The 18,050-nt window shown below is 36.2% G+C and overlaps 1 protein-coding gene across 7 annotated transcripts in view; it reads right to left on the bottom strand.

Moving 5' to 3' along the window:
* TMEM196 (transmembrane protein 196) overlaps window positions 1–18,050 on the bottom strand; it is a 313,988-nt gene that overhangs the window by 60,537 nt on the left and 235,401 nt on the right. For 2 of the 7 annotated variants that reach the window (XM_020916757.2, XM_020916759.2), the window contains exon 1: window positions 6,814–7,879. The exons of 3 other annotated variants lie outside the window; for them this stretch is intronic. In XM_020916757.2, coding sequence (XP_020772416.1) covers window positions 6,814–6,978 — 165 coding nt within the window. In that variant the 5' untranslated portion in view covers window positions 6,979–7,879. Of the gene's footprint in view, window positions 1–6,813; window positions 7,880–18,050 lie in introns of those variants that run through there. 2 more of the 7 variants (XM_020916758.2, XM_020916760.2) reach the window with 1 other exon arrangement.

Below are 18,050 nucleotides of genomic sequence, written 5' to 3'. Positions count from 1 at the left end.
TTTATTTTTCAAGGCTAAAGCTTAAGATTTATGAGTAGGAACAATTTAATCCAGTATCTCACACTCTTTTGAGAGCATGGAGGTTGTGTGGTTGATCAGTTGACTTTATGAGTCTCTTATGGGAAACAAACAGCGATCAGGACTTGGCCTTTATGCCATCCTGCCTGGCTCATAGATTGAGAGTTGGGAGCAACTAATGAGGTCAGGCCTAAATGAATGACTTTTTCATTTCATGAAAATTTCCCATGTTTCACACAAAGAAATTTTCTCTATTGATTATGAAATAAGACTGCCCTGGCTTTAAATACTAACTCAGCTGATAAAATAATGGTGGACCCTAGTTAAGTTCTTTTTCCTACATAAATTTTGTAAAACAAAACATTGTGCATGAAGTTGTTAATATTAGAAATAAAATGTATATGAAAGCATATGGACCATAGTTAACTATTAAGTTAACTATTAACAAATCATGTCTAGTATTATTTCTACAGGACAAGTAGCTCAAGGCACCCTGTCCTCCACGGTAATATACTTAACCACTAATTTTATTTCTGCCTTAACTTTTCCCAGTATTTAATAATAGATCATGAACTAATGGAACCTTCAATTGCTTCTTGGGTTGCATTACGCTAAAAACCATGGTCACTAATTAACATGAGAGTTAGTTATGCTTCAAAAGCTATTTGGGTAGTTCAGGCAAAACCATACAAATTTCCAAGTTATTGAGTATCTTTGTCAGAAGTGTTAATTTGCACTTTTATTCTGACTTTATGACAATAACATATTGTTTTACATATGTGTTTTGAGGACTTCATGGTACAAAAGTAGTTATCATATCCTCCCAGTTTGACATGCCTAATTTAGATAACTGTCTAATTTATCTAATTATCAAATATTTTTATCATAGAGCTTCCATTACCCTCTCCACCTCCAACAGAAAAACAGAGAGAGACAAGTGTCTCACAATGGCAACTGTTCCCCCAATCAATTTTAAGCTGAATATCTACATGACTTTTCCAATGTAAATATTTTGGTATATTTTTGTAGTTGCTACCGTACATACAGTATATAATGTATATAATGAAAGTCAAAAACTAACTAGATGCTATACATGAAAATGTGGGGTCTGTAGCTCAGTTGGTAAAGAATCTGCCTGTAACGTAGGAGACGCAGGTTCAATCCCTGAGTCAGGAAGATCCCCTGGAGAAGGAAATGGTAACCCACTCCAGTATTTTGCCTGGAAAGTCCTATGGACAAGAGAAGCCTAGCAGCCCACAGTCCATGGGGTCACAAGAGTCAGACACAACTTAGTGATTAAACCAACCAACCAACAATAAATGATGAGTCAAAGAAAAACAAAAGCAAAACAAAAGCAAAAATGAGTCAAACTAGAGGTGATTAAGGATGTTGGAGACATGTTGACAGAGAATCATTTGAACAGAGAATCGTTGGAGTGTTCCCCCTTTGGTGTGTGTGTGTGTACACACCACAAAAATAGTAAAATTTATTCTAGTTTTTACTGGATTTTAAAGACAGGCATTTCAGTTTGGATGGCTGGGTTATATCTCCCATCTACTAATATAATTAAATATGATCTGAGGGCTGAGTGAATATACAGGAAGGTTAAATTGCTTAGCTATATTCAAAACACATAATGTACGACCTGGCTAACAATTAAGTCAACATAGAGATCTAACTTGAACATTTTATGCAAAAACATCCAAATTAAAGGATATGACTTTGTCTAGATCATGTTTGTATGAAGCAAACTGTCAACAAATAGGTGACTGATGCCATTATTATCATTTTCTCCCTAATATGTCTATGGCAAATTCTTCAAGACCACTGTTACCCTTGAATAAGGGCCAAAATCCTGAAACAGAATTTGTCATGTGTTCTGGATAGAAATTTCAATGCATGTCACTTACATATGGGTGGTATATTGACTAAAACAAAAAAAACTATTGTCAGATAATGACAAAATTCACTGTTTTCCTCCCATCATGTCATTATCAATCAACACCAGAAATAGGCAGTTTACTTTTTTTTTTGACAGAGTATGTTTCCTTGAATAATAACTACATATTCCAAGTGTTTAACCTGTCTAACTTATCTACTTGCTGCTTATTTAATTGCCCTGATTCCAGTAAATAACAAGTAGCACTTGAGAATAAGAGTATGACTCAGATAAGGAAAATATTCTTTACCTGGGCTCTAGATAGCCATGAAGGGACTTTATTATATCCAGAAACTTGATATAAAAATTAGACTATATGTTCAAACAATATGTATGCATGGAGAAATATCTGTGAGGTTATACACTAAATTTATAATGTTGGCTAATTTTGATGATGTGGTAGGGAAGAGAACTTCAGTTTTGATCTTTTTTAACCCTTCACAACAGGAATTATAAATAACTTATATAATTAAAATTAATTTTAAAATTGGATATAAATGTATAGTTTTAGTTTTTTCTGAGGATAGGGCACTGTTTTCATCTCATAATAAATAAAATGAATCCTTTATGTTATATATTTTAACTTTGGAAAAAATGATGCATTATCTGGCCAGAGACACACTAGCTTCAAATTTTGTATATTTGAAGTAACTGTTTGAGGGTTTTTTTCACTTTGTCTTGTTTTTCCTTAATTGAACTGAATAGACTTAAATATTAGAAATAACATTTTGGAGCAATTGCCATTTATATACAGCACTCCATTTCTTTTGCTCTGGTGTGGATCAGGATGTACAGGTGAATTTCAACACAATCTTACAGTGGCTGAGTTGTTGCCATGGTGAATCAGGAATCCACAATCAGGAATCCACATACTAAGTATGTGACTTGACTAGGCTATAAATTTCATTAAAGTGTCAGATTTTTGAAGCAGATAAATTTATGGTGTACAAATTAAGAATGCTCCAGAAGCAATAAAAATCACTCAAATGTTATGACTTTGTTAAGAAAATTGTGAATATTTTAAAAGATTATTTTACATGTGGGGTAAAGGAGCCTAAAGAAAGTTCTTTTAATACATCTATAGAATGAATATCAGATATAGATGGATGGAATTTAGCATGGTATGTGTAAAATAAAACTCTATCAGATGTTTTTCTGGACATCACCATTTGAATCCTTAGATTTCAAAGTGCCAACTTAGAGCAACAAAATAAAATTTCCTTGGATCTGTACCACTAAATACAATCCATTCACATTATAGATGATGTACTGGAGATTGAGAAGAATGGCAATCCTACAGCCGCTTGGAGACAGTCCTGTCTAACTCCCTGTCAGTGTGTTACACGTCGATTACATTTCACATGCCTATGTCTTTTCCAAAGCAGCTTACTCAACGGTTCATTTACTGTTATCTAGTAGTAATGTGTTATTTCATGTTTTCAATGAGGTATCTATATAAACTACAACAAAGACTCAAGAAGAGGCCAAAATCCTATAAGGCACTTATACCTTTCTTTTGCTATTATAGTTAAATATTTTTTTCCCTTCTAATTGCCCGTATCTTTTAGACTGGCCCCAGGTCCCATAACAACCATTTAACTTATCGTGAAATAGTGACTGGAAATAATCTTTATAAACATCCATCTTATAGATTTTAAGCCCTTTTGCTTCGTACTGTTTTATTTTTAAGCCACTTAAAATTTTGGTCCAGTAATTTTTCCAATAATCCAAAAATACCCAACAATAATTTAAGTCCAAATAATCAAAATAGTTGCCTAAATTCTTGGTGCATTTGACCTAGATAAAAAGCTTATGATGTTGAGGTCCATATATAATAAGCAATCCCTTCATAGTACAGTTTTTATTTCCATTGGCTTCTAAAAATGAAAGCAAAATCTGGTAATAATGATATTTATGTATTGAAAAAAACTTCATGGCACCAATCAAAATACATTCTGATTATGGATTATGACCTGAAAAGTTAATTATTATACAATCCCATCTAGTATTTATAAATAGCATAAGATTTTTAATTCACATAATACCAAAGAGATGAGTATTTATCAGTCTAGTTTTCTGCTGCATATTCCTGGGGTCTCTTTGGAAATTAAGAATTGTTATTATTATTATTTTATTAAAACTATGAGGAAATAAATCTGAGACTGGCATACAGCCTCTCATGGTCTGGTCCCTACCATTCTTTCCATCCTTATCTCTCCCTCACACACCTAGGCCTCAGAAAAATATAAGAGCTTATTCTTCCCTGAAACATAACCCATCCTGTCCATTTTTTGTTTTCAACCTTGCTGCCTAGAAGGTTTTCTTTCTCAGGCATTCACCGCCATTCTGTGCACCCAATACTAGCTATGTGCATTTATTCAGTGCTTACTACGTATCATACATTTTACTAAGAACATGATTTTATTTGTGCCTTCTAGCAACCCTACTTGACAAAGTATGAGGAAACTTTGGCTAGTTAACCAGATAGTAAACAGCTAAAGGCTGACCTGGAATCTACACCCAGGCAGACTCCAGATTTCATACTATGATATGTTCCTTCTAAGTTTCAATAAACTTTAAAGATCAAGAGAAAAACAATACTTCTCCCAGGGATATTTCTTCTCTGCCCTGTGTCTGTAACTCCCTGAAGTCAAACTCTAATTTCTCACCACTGGTAAAGGAAGTGACATATCCATCTTACTTCCTCAGCTTGGCATTCTGATTCATCTTAATAGTCTTTGTGTTAAATAGTAAAATGCTTTGCATATGGTATGCCCTCTATAAATATTGGTTACATGAATTCATCATTGCCAGAATTGCGATAATCCAGCCTGTATTACAAATGACCTCTGAAAAATTATTTTAAAAATCAAGTCAGCAAGACTATAATTTGATAAACAATGGTCAAATTTAGACATTTGTTTCTTTGTAAATTTGATTTATTGAGTTTATAAAAGTTAGCAACCCTTTGGGCACTCAAATTTCAAATCGGTTCATTCAATCACATGGATTTATTTTTTAATTTCCTTTACTGAATCAGACAACGGACTTTAAACTTATTATTTCAGAATCATAGGTGAATTTGGTTACTCTAAAAAGCAAAATGTTTAAAAAGGAAATAATTATGATAATGACTGTGCTTTACTATTTTGCTTTTCACTGAGCTGCTTCAAAATTTTCATTTTTTGTACATACACATGTCAACTCACCTAGATAATTAATAAATAGCTGAGAGAGGAAAAAAACATTAAAAAAATTTTTCTTACATGACACCAAGCAAATGCAACCACCTTTTTATTCATGAAGGTAAACTGAATACTTAAATGCTATTTTGAGACAACCTACACTCACTCACTCAATTTTCTGAACTTGAGAGGGAAATTAATTTGAAGAATATTTAAGATTTCTTCCTCATAAGCCACCAAAAGACCACATTTTCTTCCACTTGATTTAAATGTTGACATTACATTTCATTTTGAAAACTGTCTGGTAAAAGTTTTCAAGTTTATGTTTAATCAAATAATCAAATAATAATGCTAACTACAACTCTCAAAATAATCACTACTACATATAAGATGTAAAATAACTAGCTTTAAAATCTGTCTTTTATTTAGTCTTTCATACTTATATTTAAAATGATATAGCAAAAGGTAATTATTTATGGTTGCTGGGACTTACTGAATTTAGAACAAGGATTCTTAGAAGAATCCAATGTTAGAACTGAATACCATTTTTCTTTTAATTTCTGCAATTTAAAAACATTCTCCTCACTTAGAAAAGTTAAAATATAAAAACTAATTTTCTAAAGCATAATTATGCCAGTTTTAAGAATGCTAGAACTTCACTTAAAAATGAATTGCTTCAGAATTACTCTTGAACTCATAAATTATCATTTTTTTCCTCAGACACCTAAAGCACAAATAACTAAGTCATGATTGCTAATTATACTAATTATCAGTGACAGAATACCATCTTAATAAAATATCTTAGAAAATAGAATCAAGTTAAAGATCCAGAAGGATATGGATAGAAGAGCTATATAACTTAAAGGAGAAGAAAAACTGATTTTCACAAGTAGGTTCACACTAGGAACAGTGCTGAGTTATTTTCTTGATCCTGGGTGGAAGAAATGGGTCTCTAAGGTTTTCCTGGAGATTCACCCACAGTAAATAAATTAGAAGCTCACTGGGTCTGCCCTCTGACTTAAAGAAAAAAAAAAATGACATTTTCTCTGAGCTTTAGGTACGCTTTAGGCTGAGTTATTCTTGAATTAGAATGTTGCTACATATCATTTGTTGTTTACCTTATTCCCTAGAACTTACAAAAGAGTTTTATTAAGGGAAAATTAAGAGCAGTGTTTTCTGGGATGAAATCCTCCTTTCATACTCACATCGTATTTCTCTTTGTGATATCTGTGTTGTCTTTAGTGTACTTTGGGCACTGTTGCCGAGAAATAAATGCATAACTCTACCCTTGCTTGTTGCTGGTGTAAGAAAATGATGTAACACTTTCATTTTGATTTTCCTTGTAAAAGTATGGAGGCTGAGCCTGCCCTTGACAGGTGTGACCCCCCTCCCCCGGCCCCCCCAATCAGCCCCACTGGGCAACCTTTTGCAGATTCAGCCAGTGGAAACTGCCCTCCCCCAACTTTAAACAAAGCCATTTAATTTGCTATCAAGTCAAGGTAAGAAAAAACAATATTAATAATTAAAGGACAACGTACAGAGGCACAGCCTGCCGACAGTAACCTACGTGCAAGCCAGAGGAGATTCATGATTTCCAACCCCAGGGAGGGAGTGACTAACGCGCGCACACTGACCGTCACCGTAAAGAGAGAGCGAAATGCCTCAACGTACACACACCCCGCTCCATACCGGGGACGAGTCTCCAAGCTGCGGCTTGTGCTCTCGGAGGGCCAGGCTGAAGCTGACCGCCCCCACGGCCACGCTGGACGCCCCCAGCCCTATCTCCAGCACGGAGAGCAGCAGGAGGCTTCCAATAATCTGGCCGCTGGTGCACATCCTTCTTCGGTCATCGTTCCTTCCAGGTCAGAGAGGGAAGCCGACCATCCACCTTCTTCCTTCCACTCGCCTCCTTACCCCCTCTGCCCGCTACCAGACCCCAAACTTTTCTTTCTTCACCAGAGACGCATTATCCACAAGGACTGGATTTCCAGGACCAGAGACCCTCTTCCCTGACCAGGTCAGAAGCAGAGCTGCTCCACCCCCGGCACGTTCAGACAGGGGTCATAGAAGGACTTTGCCGGTCGGTGGTCGGAGTCCAGGAGAGAGCTCACTGGTAGAAAGGGCTTTCAAGAAGGGGCCGGAAGCCTGGGGGAGCCAGGGAGCTCGGAGCCCTGCTCCGGAGTCAGGCGCTGTCCAGAGTTCTGCCGCGTCCCAAGTCTCCGCAGGGAAATCCCGTTCTCTCTGCTTCCGGGACCCTTTCAGGCTCCCTTTTCTTTCCCCGCCAAGTAGAGGAGCTTCGCTTCCCCAGATCCTAAGCGGGACTGCTCAGAGCATCTCTCGCTCTCTCGCCCTCTCGCCTGGTCTCCCTTCCTTTGTTTTCATGCTGACACGAAGTGCTTCCACGAGTCCCTCGGTCCCCAGGCTGAGCGGGCGGATGATATTCAGCACCACGCTTCTCACAGTTGCTGTGTCGCCAGAAAAAGCGACCTTGTCTGATGGCCTTTTTCCGTCTGGGTTTCTTCTCCCTCGTCGTCGTCCTCTTCCTCTCCCCCTCTCTGGATCTGATTCTCTCTCATCGCAGTGACCTCATTGGGATTTAAGAGGTTGATGGAGGAGGGAAAAGCTTGATGTATTTGTGGCTGCAGGACCAATACTCTTAACTGACCCTTGCTCGGCCCCACTTGGGGACCCTCACCACAGATTTCCACGCGATACCTTTCTCCGCACTCTCCCCCCACCCCCCACCCCCCCCCACCCCCCTTGCTCCCTCCTGGGCTTCTGTCCAGATGGGAGGGGAGGTGATACCTGCGTCAACACGGGGCTCATTCTGTGTGCAACTTTCTTTTGCGTGTACACGGGGTGATGTGGGAGCGCAGGGAGTGAAGAGAGGCAGAGAGAGCCCAGGGGATGGAGAAGGTACCGACTCCTCAATTCAACAGGATTCCAAAGGACCTTCACGGAGGAACTCCCCCCTCAAGAAGAGCCACTCTCCAGCATGTTTTAAGGAGCTGCCATGACCTGTCATCCTCCCTGTTGAACGTGGGGAAGATGCTGTTGGCTGGGGCCACACTTCTGCAGGGAATTGGCCGTGGTTCCTCAGCTGGCAGACCCTAGCTCTCCCCAACCACCTGTTCTGGGTTGCATCACCAGACCACCCGCCTGGGACCGGGTGTTCTCACTCAAATTCAAGAGATGTGTACATTTAAGTACTAAATAGAAACAACGTTGTTTAAAAAAAAAATCTGCCTCATCGCACACTTTGTGACAGTTTGCACTCAGAATCCTTAGAGCAAGGGCCAGCCATGGTTCAGGTATTTTGGGCTTGTAATCCGATGCACATGGGAATCACTGAGTCTGGGCTCAGTTTCACGTCCCTGATTTGACTTCATGAAAAAATTCCAAGGTATTCCATCAGAAAGATGCAAGGAGTCGGGGGTTGGGGGTGAGAAGTGGTTGTGGGTCATCTTTCTCTAAAACTGGTTTCTGGGGAACTTGGAGTGAAGGAAAACAGATAAAAGAGGACTTAGAACACACTGCACAACATCAGGGAATCTCTGAAGCATGTAGACTAGTAGTTACTTCTGATTAGAAGTTTTTTCCTCCTCTTCTTTTTTTTTTTTTAAAAACCCCAGTGCTGAGAACCCTAAAGTTGAGTGATATACAATCTATATCATAAGTGCCAGTTCTACATTTCTTAAATTTCAGAACTTGTTTCATTGTTTAAATTCAACTGTACAGTATAATTTACTTTCCTTATGATATATATATATATTCCATATTTTTTAAAAAATGAAATCTTCTTCCCTTAAAAAAAGCAAGGAAGGAAGAATTATAAAGTATTAGAAACTTAATAAGTCTTAAAGAGTCTTCAGTTATTGTGGTATTTGGAAAAGAACTCAAGCATTTATTTTCAATAACTGGTGAATTTACTTTCCACTTCTTAAAACACTCAGTTCACTAACAATCATTCATATAGCTTTCTATTTTAGTGAAGAATAGTTTATTTTATTTAAATCTTATAAAAGTCATTTAATGATCCAATTCATATGTAGAAATAATGGAACATCTAGGTTCTCTTACTTTTTGTTTATCTTTAGTCATTGCTTTCCTTTTTTGCATTCTTACCCATCAAAAAGAGAAAGTTAGAGTAATTGCTAAATAGATTGGTTAATGCAGTCATATAAAAAGAAGTATAACTTATAGGAAGGGAAATTAATTTTTAGACAATGGATACATTTTAACAATGGACAAATTTCCCAGAGAGAAAGGGGTGTTATGTATTATGATTGAATTTTCTTTGAATGTAATAGGTAATAGGTAGAAATGTGTTTTCTTATAACCCCAAAGCCTAATCATATGTTTGAATATAACCAATTTTCATTTTTTGAAAGTCAAATATACATATATAATATCACTTATACATAGAATCTTTTTTTAAAAAAGGGGGTACAAATGAACTTATCTACAAAACAGAAATAGAGTCACAGATGTAGAAAACAAACATGCTTATCAGTAGGTAAGAGGGGAGAGGGATAAATTGGAAGATTGGGATTGACATATACATACTACTCTATATAAAATAGTTAAGTAATAAGGATCTGCTGTATAGCACAGGAAACTCTATTCAGTATTCTGTAATGGCCAATATGGGGAAACAATCTAAAAAAGAGTGGGTGTATCTATAGTTGATTCTCTTTGCTGTATACCTGAAACCAACACAACACTGTAAATCAACTATATTCCAATAAAAATAAAGAAATAAATTAAATCCATCCTCACTTATATATTACTAACAAAAAGCCACCCCCAAATGGAAATATTTATAGAAATAAAGTAAAAACAATCATCACCACAAATTACTGTTATATATTTAAAAACATGAAGATCAATGTTATTAGAACTTTCAAAAAATCATACATTACTTATTCTGGGAGACAAAATATATTTTGCATGCCCTTTTAAATGTTGAAAAGATCCCCACCTCCAAGTAAATGCAGGACCATTACATCTTGCTCTTATTTGTGGAAATCATAGCAAAAAAATAGGTTCAGTTGGCATCCTCTCTCAAAATTATTTATTAGGGAAAGAATTAGAGGATAAAATAATAAATCTAGAGAAAAACAGACAAAAAATACATTGGTATTCTAACACCAGTGGCTCTACAACTAGAGGTTTTCATTTTTCTTATGCTATGGTACACCAAAAAAGCTATTCATAAGATCCATTGATACATATATGAAAGAAAGTGAAAGTGAAGTTGCTCAGTCGTGTCCGACTCTTTGCGACCCCATGGACTGTAGCCTACCAGGTTGCTCCGTCCATGGGATTTTCCAGGCAATACTGGAGTGGGTTGCCATTTCCTTCTCCAGATCTTCCCAACCCAGGGATTAAACCCGGGTCTCCTGCATTGTAGGCAGATGCTTTATCATCTGAGCCACCAGGGAAGGCTACATATATAGTATAGTATAGTGTAGATACATACATAGGTCATTCAATACTTGTACTTCCTCAATAGGAGCAATAGTACAAAAACTCTCAAGTTTGCCACCTGCTGGCTCATATAGGACACAATGAATATGAATTTGTAGGTAATCTCAAAATAATTCTTATTAAATTTACTAATCAGAAAAAATCCTCCATAATTGCTTTCTTTAAGGACCTAAGCTCTGCCAATAAGTATTTAAGTGTTCTGAGATCTTCACATGCCCATTTACCCAAATTAGATTTATCTGTCAGTTCACTTGCTCAGTCATGTCCGACTCTTTGTGACCCCATGGACTGCAGCACACCAAGCCTCCCTGTCCATCACCAACTCCCAGAGTTTACTCAAACTCATGACCATCGAGTCGGTGATGCCATCCAACCATCTCGTCCTCTGTTGTCCCCTTCTCCTCCTGCCTTCAATCTTTTCCAGCATCAGGGTCTTTTCCATTGAGTCAGTTTGCATCAGGTGGCCAAAGAATTGGAGTTTCAGCTTCAGCATCAGTCCTTCCAATGAATATTCAGGACTGATTTCCTTTAGGATGGACTAGTTGGATCTCCTTGCAGTCCAAGGGACTCTCAAGTGTCTTCTCCAACACCATAGTTCAAAAGCATCAATTCTTCAGTGCTCAGCTTTCGTTATAGTCCAACTCTCACATCCATACATGACTACTGGAAAAACCATAGCTTTGACTAGATGGACCTTTGTTGGCAAAGTAATATCTCTGCTTTTTAATAAGCTGTCTAGGTTTATAAATAAATTAGATTTATAGAATTGTTTTATTAAATTATAGTTAACATACAACATTATATTTGATTCAGGCAGACTATATAGTGACTTGACATTTATCTACATTATGAATTGACTACCACAATAAGTCTAGTAATCATCTTTCACCATACAAAGTTATAATAATATTATTGACTATATTCCCTGTGCCATATATAGAAATTTTAGTACATGGATAAAGGAAAATCCAGGAGCTGGGAAACAAATTCCACCTGTCTTAATACACTCAAGTAAGTTGGTGAAATAATCAGTTTAGTCTTAATACAAGGTTAGTAAATGAAAAGGTCAAAATTTAAACTGATTAATTTTGAAAATTGGTTTAAAGTGTCCAAGCTATTATAAACTAAATTTTTTAGTTTTGTGATCTAAGGTCACGAAAGTCACAAGATCTTTGATCTCAAGATTAAAAACTTTAGTTTTTAGATCTTAGGCCTACTAAGATCACTATTACTGTGATCTTAGACCTGTACTGAATGACCAAGCAGTACAGATGATTATGAAAAATTTAAAAAAAAATCACAAAATTATTACAAACCATTTAGCAGTTCTTAAAGTGCTCCAAGTCTACATAATATTTCAATACTCTTGTCAGTGTGGCTAAAATTAACAGTACCTAAGACTTAGTTAGGGTTTTATAGAGTAATTCTTCTGTAAAAGGGGGAAAAAAATATTGAGGATTTTTTTTCCTTATTTAAAGCTCAAGAAGAAGAGGTAATTAAACCTGAATTTATCTTTTGCCTTTTGTCTTCTAGTGGTAATATCTACTAGTAACATCAGTGTTTATGAAAATTGGAGAAATTATAGTACCTAGCATTGTATTTATCACAATTTTCCATTTATGTCTGAAATCTTATGATTATTAATGACATTTAAGCATGTATATAACCTCAACTGTGTATTTTATACTGATACCTACTTTGTAATAAAGAGTGTCAGTATTCATACTCCTAACCTGTATGGATTTACTCTCCTACCTCATACATTTCAATAAACAGTGCATGAGAGACAGTGCAGAAGACACTGCACTTCCCTGCAAGAAGACAAGCAAGGTTTTCTTCTGTGGTCTTTTTGACTGCAGGTATCTAACAAGCTGTTTTACCAGAAGAGTATGAAGCACAGCACAGTAATCTCGACAGAATTCATGGGACAAACAGCAGAGTTCTCGGAGGCTGAGGTCGCCGGTATTTTCAGGACAGAATACTACAGAGGAGGATGTTTCATAAAGAGACCCATAAATCTCCATATGGTTCCCTTGTGTCCTTGTTAAATCTAAGCCACAAAATCATAGAGTGCAGTGCACAAGGTTAGAAATAAAGTTTCATTTCCAGTGAACTGAAATCTGAAGCTTACATGATCCTGGGAAATTTTTCAGTCTCATAATAGCCAATAAGACTGCTTGTTGAACACTCAGCCTTTGGTGGAGATAACAGGAAGAGCACATATAAGAAGTGGGGCTAAACTATGCCTGTAGTAAAGGCAACTCTATTTCAGACCTAAAAGTGCTTTAAAACGAGATCCTAAAGCATCAGTCTGCTTTATAAGTAACAAACTCTAACGCAGCTTAAAGAAAATGACAAAAACTTTCTCTCAACAGTGTAACTCACAGTTTCTACTATCCAATTAGTACCTGAAATATGAAGAACCAGGAAGATGTGATCCATAACTAGGATTTCAGAGACAATGGGATTTGTTAACACTTAAGTATTTCTATTGTAAATATTAGAAATATGTTCAAAGGTGAAGAGAAAAAATTTAATGTAATAAAGATATAAATTGAATTTGTAACAAAGAACAAAATATAATTCCTGTAGATGAAAAGCTATATATGTAAAATGAAAGTTAGTACATCTGAAATTATTAGGTTAGACACTGAAGAAGAAAGTTAGCTAACATTAAGCCATAACAATAGAAATTAAAATTACACAGAGAAAAATCACAACACAAATTAAATCACAGAAGAGAAAACAAGGCTGAAAAAAACTAACAGATTCAGTGACCTGTAGAAAAATTCAAAAAGTGCTATATGGACATAATATAAGTTGTAGAAGAATAGGTATGTAAAAATAAATTTAAGTAAAAATGACCAATTATTTTCTAGATTTGATGAAAACTACAAACACATATATCCAAGAGGCTCAATAAACTGTAAATAGAATAAACACAACAAGGCATACCACAATCAAATTTCTGGAAAAGAGTGGTAAGAATTAAAAATTAAAAGCAGCCAGAGGAAAAAGGATGCACTATATATATAGAAAAAGAGGCAAGGATTCCAGACGTCTCATCTAAAGTTATTCAACCCAGATGACAAGTGAATGATAATTTAAAGTATTGAAAGTTAAAAACAGTAAAAAATCTATTAATCTAGAATTATATTCCCAGCAAAAATACCATTAAAAAGTGAAAGAGAAACAGATTGTCAGACCAACAAAAACTCAGACGATTTGCTTAGTAAATTTACTCAGTGAAGACATGAGATCTTCACTTTAAGAATATTAAAAGAAATATTCTTCAAACAGAATTAAAATATATTAGGAGGAAATTCAGATCTACACAAACAAATGCTGAGCATCATAATGCAACATAGAAGAGTAAACATGGACCATATTTTTTCTCAGTTTTAGTCTCAAATAGAATAAGAAACATGTACTGAAAACAGAGCTGCCATGAAAGAAAGAGAATCTGCAGTTCCAGCACAGCCAAAAAAAAATTAACAGTTGAAACAAAGGATATAATATTTACAGAAGAAAAATCACAGAATCTAGAATCTTTACAACTTAATATTCTTATCCTTGATATGATTTAAATAACTATCCAAAATATGAAGAACCCCCAAATTTCCTTCTCAATAGAGGGCAAAAACAAGTCTGACCAGAAAATAAACCACATGTTGAAACTAACAGATAAGGATTTTAAGACAGTACTTACAATTATCTGCAATGAACTAAAAAAGAACATTTTAGACCAATGACTATTTCAGTAGAGAAATGGGAAATCTTAGCAAAGGTAATATAAATTTAAATAAGGAAATTCTAGAAGTAAAAACTACAATATTTATTTATTTATTTGAAATAAATAAAACTGGATGGACTAAGCTCAATGAACATGACAGAGAAGAGTAAGTTAGTTTGAATAAGGATAAATAAATATTAATAATTATAGTAAATAATAGAGTAATAATTGTGGGAATTATAGTGATTAATAATTACAGTAGTTAATACAATGGTTATAGTAATAATTATAGTAAACAATGTAATACTTAGAGCAAATAATGATAATTATATAAATAATACATTACAGTAAGTAAGACTTCCCTGGTAACTCAGCCAGTAAAGAATCTGCCTGCAATGTGTGGGAGACCTGGGTTGGGAAGATCCCCTAGAGAAGGGAATGGCTACCCACTCCAGCATTCTTGCCTGGAGAATTCCATGGACAAAGAAGGCTGACAAGCTACTGTTCATGGGGTCGTGGAGCATCAGACACAACTGAGCAACTTTCATTTTCATAAATAATAGAAACTTTTTAACATAAATGGTTGCACAGGAACTATCATTTGTTAAATGATAGCAAATGATAGCAAGTGGTCAAAAACAGGTATTACTGGACTAGAAGAAGGGCTAAGAGGATTGGACAGAAAAATCTTTCAAAATACAATGGCTAAAATTTTACAAAGTTATGAGAGGGAGAAAATCACATATTTGTGATGCTAAATCAATATCATGCAGAGAAAATGTAAGAACGTTAACAACAAAACACAACAAAGTCAAATAGCTGAAATCCAAAGATAAGGAGCATTACTTAAAAGCAACAAGAGAAAAATGTCATATGTATCAGAATCAGGAATAGACATTATAAAAGAATAAAAGAGTTACATTAACAAATACATTGTGGTAGTTAGCTTCTGACAATATCTCACAATGACTTCTGCCTACTGGTATTCCAATGCTTGTGTATTCCTCTCCCCTTAATATACACTCCCCTCCCCTAGACCTAGTGACTTACTTCTAATGAATAGAATTTGATAAAAGTGATGGGATGGCACCTCTGTGACTAGGTTATAAAAGACTCTTCCTACCATCTTATGATAATCTCTATTGCCTTCTGATTGTATATTTTTAAGAAAGCATACTGATACGATGGGAGGCCCACAAGACAAGGAATTGAGGGCAGCCTCAGAGCAATGGTCAGTGAGGAACTAACACTCTCAGTCCAACAACAGGAGGAGGGACTGAATCCTGCCAACAGAGTGAGTGATCTTGGAAGCTGATCCTTGACCACATAAGTCTTGTATACCTAGCTAACACCATGACTACAAGAGAGGAACTACCTAAGATGCATGCACATTTCTAATTTCCAGAACTGTGAGATACTAAGATTGTCTCAAGTCATTGAGTTTTGGCATTAATTTGTTTTTTTCAGAGCAATAGACTAATACAAAGGTGTAACAATCATAAAAGTAAAAAATCCAAACAAGAGACTGTCAAAACATGTAAGACAAACTGATGGAATTTAAAAGATAAATGGAAAATTCTACCATATTTGGAGATTTTAAATACCCAGTTGATAGAACAATTTGAGAAAAAACTCAGCAAATACATAGAAGAAATAAACAAAACTATCAATTGGCTGTCCTAATCAATAAACCAGGGATAATAATATATGCTGAGATTTGTTCTACCATGTAAAGAATCAGCTGCTTCACTATTGAAGTTCAATGAAATGCAGTTCTACTCAAATTTTGATGCCAGAAACAGTTTTCACACCTATTTCTGACTCTCTTAAACAACTTCTGAGTGTTCAGATATCTAATAATCATTTTGTTATGCATTCATTAACTGAGCAACTATTTACATAATTATTTCAGAGACAAACTGATGAGAGCAAGCTATTAGGCTACATTAACAAATACAAAAAGCATGCTAGGACTTTCCTGGTGGTTCAGTGGTATAGCATCCACCTGCCAATGCAGGAGACTCCTTGGTCCAGGAAGATCCCACATGACACACAGCAACTAAGCCGATGGGCCGCAACCATTGAGCCTGCACTCGAGAGACTGGAAACTGCAACTGAGCACGTACGCTACAACCACTGAAGCCATGTTCTACAGCTACGGAAGCCTCCGCCCCGAGAGCCTGTGCTCTGTGACAACACCAATGGGAAGCCTGCACACTGCAATGGAGGGGAGCCCCAGGTCACCGAACCAGAGACAAGCCGGTGTACCAGGGAAGGCCCAACGCAGCCAAGAATAAATAAAATTATTAAAAAAAAATAGGCTAGCACAGAATGATAGAATTGATAGGACCATAAGAATCCCTCTTGTTAGATTACATCCTACATTTAAATCCTTTCTACCACATTGGAAAAGACCCTGATGCTGGGAGGGATCAGGGGCAGGAGGAGAAGGGGACGACAGAGGATGAGATGGCTGGATGGCATCACCAACTCGATGGGCATGAGTTTGAGTAAACTCCGGGAGTTGGTGATGGACAGGGAGGCCTGGCGTGCTGCGATTCATGGGTTGCAAAGAGTTGGACATGACTGAGCGACTGAACTGACTGACCACATTTCTGACCTCTTCTTAATTCTTCTGGTGACTAGGAACACACTGCATTAAAAAGTCTAAGTATTAAAAAAAAATTTTTTTTTATTTATATTTTTGTGAATTCCATCCATGGCACTCAGTTCTATCTTCTGGAAAACAGAGAACATGTAAAATCTAATTTTGGTGTCACAATTGTTCAAATAGTTTACAATTTTCATGCCTTGTGAAAATTTGTTCAACATTTATAGGAGAAATTTCCAAGTTCCTTAAAGATCATACAAAGTTGTCCAGATCATTGATACTGAGTCCTTTATTAAGTTGATTTTTAATTGGAGGATAATTGCCTTATAATGTTGTGTGAGTGTCGGCTTTACAACAACATGAATTAGCTCTCAGTATTCACATACCCCCTCCCCTGTCAGCCTCCCTCCTCCTCTATCTATCCCACCCGGCTGGGTCATCACAGAGCACCGAGCTGAGCTCCCTATGCTACAAAGCAGCGTCCCACTCGCCATCTATTCTGAACATGGCAGTATATGATAAATATGGCAATGCTACCCTCTCAGTGCATCACTGCCTCCTTCCCCCACTGTGTCCACAAGTCCATTCTCTATGTATACTAGTAAGTCTTAACTTGTGCCTGTTTCTCTAGAGTAAAAACACTTATATCTGTATAAGAAAAAAAAAAGAAAAAGAAAAAACACAGGTGTGTTATAAGGGCTAAGTACTGAGGATAATTATCTCTGTGATTCTGTAGTTTTGTAAATGTGCCCTACAATGATTGTGGCCACTTTCTGGCTGCATTCTGAATGACCAATTCATACTTAATTTTCAATCAATGAAAATCCCAGAATATTTTTCCTGTAGACTCTCCTGTTTCCCTACTCTTATACTTGTACAGTGGATTTTTTTTTTTAACCTAAGGACAGGTTGATTTGTTTATCACTATCTAATTTCATCTTGTTAGCTCTGGCCCTTTATTCTTTCCTGTAGAGATCATTTTGAATACTCTTTCTGTCATCCCATGCATTACCTATTCCTTCTAGTATTATGTATGTCATATCCCCAAGCAATGGGCCTTTCTGGCCTCATTTT

The sequence above is a fragment of the Odocoileus virginianus genome, chromosome 1 (assembly GCF_023699985.2).
Source record: "Odocoileus virginianus isolate 20LAN1187 ecotype Illinois chromosome 1, Ovbor_1.2, whole genome shotgun sequence".
Taxonomy (NCBI): domain Eukaryota; kingdom Metazoa; phylum Chordata; class Mammalia; order Artiodactyla; family Cervidae; genus Odocoileus; species Odocoileus virginianus.
The sequence above is the reverse complement of the archived record's forward strand: the minus strand, read 5'-3'. Positions and strand labels throughout refer to the sequence as shown.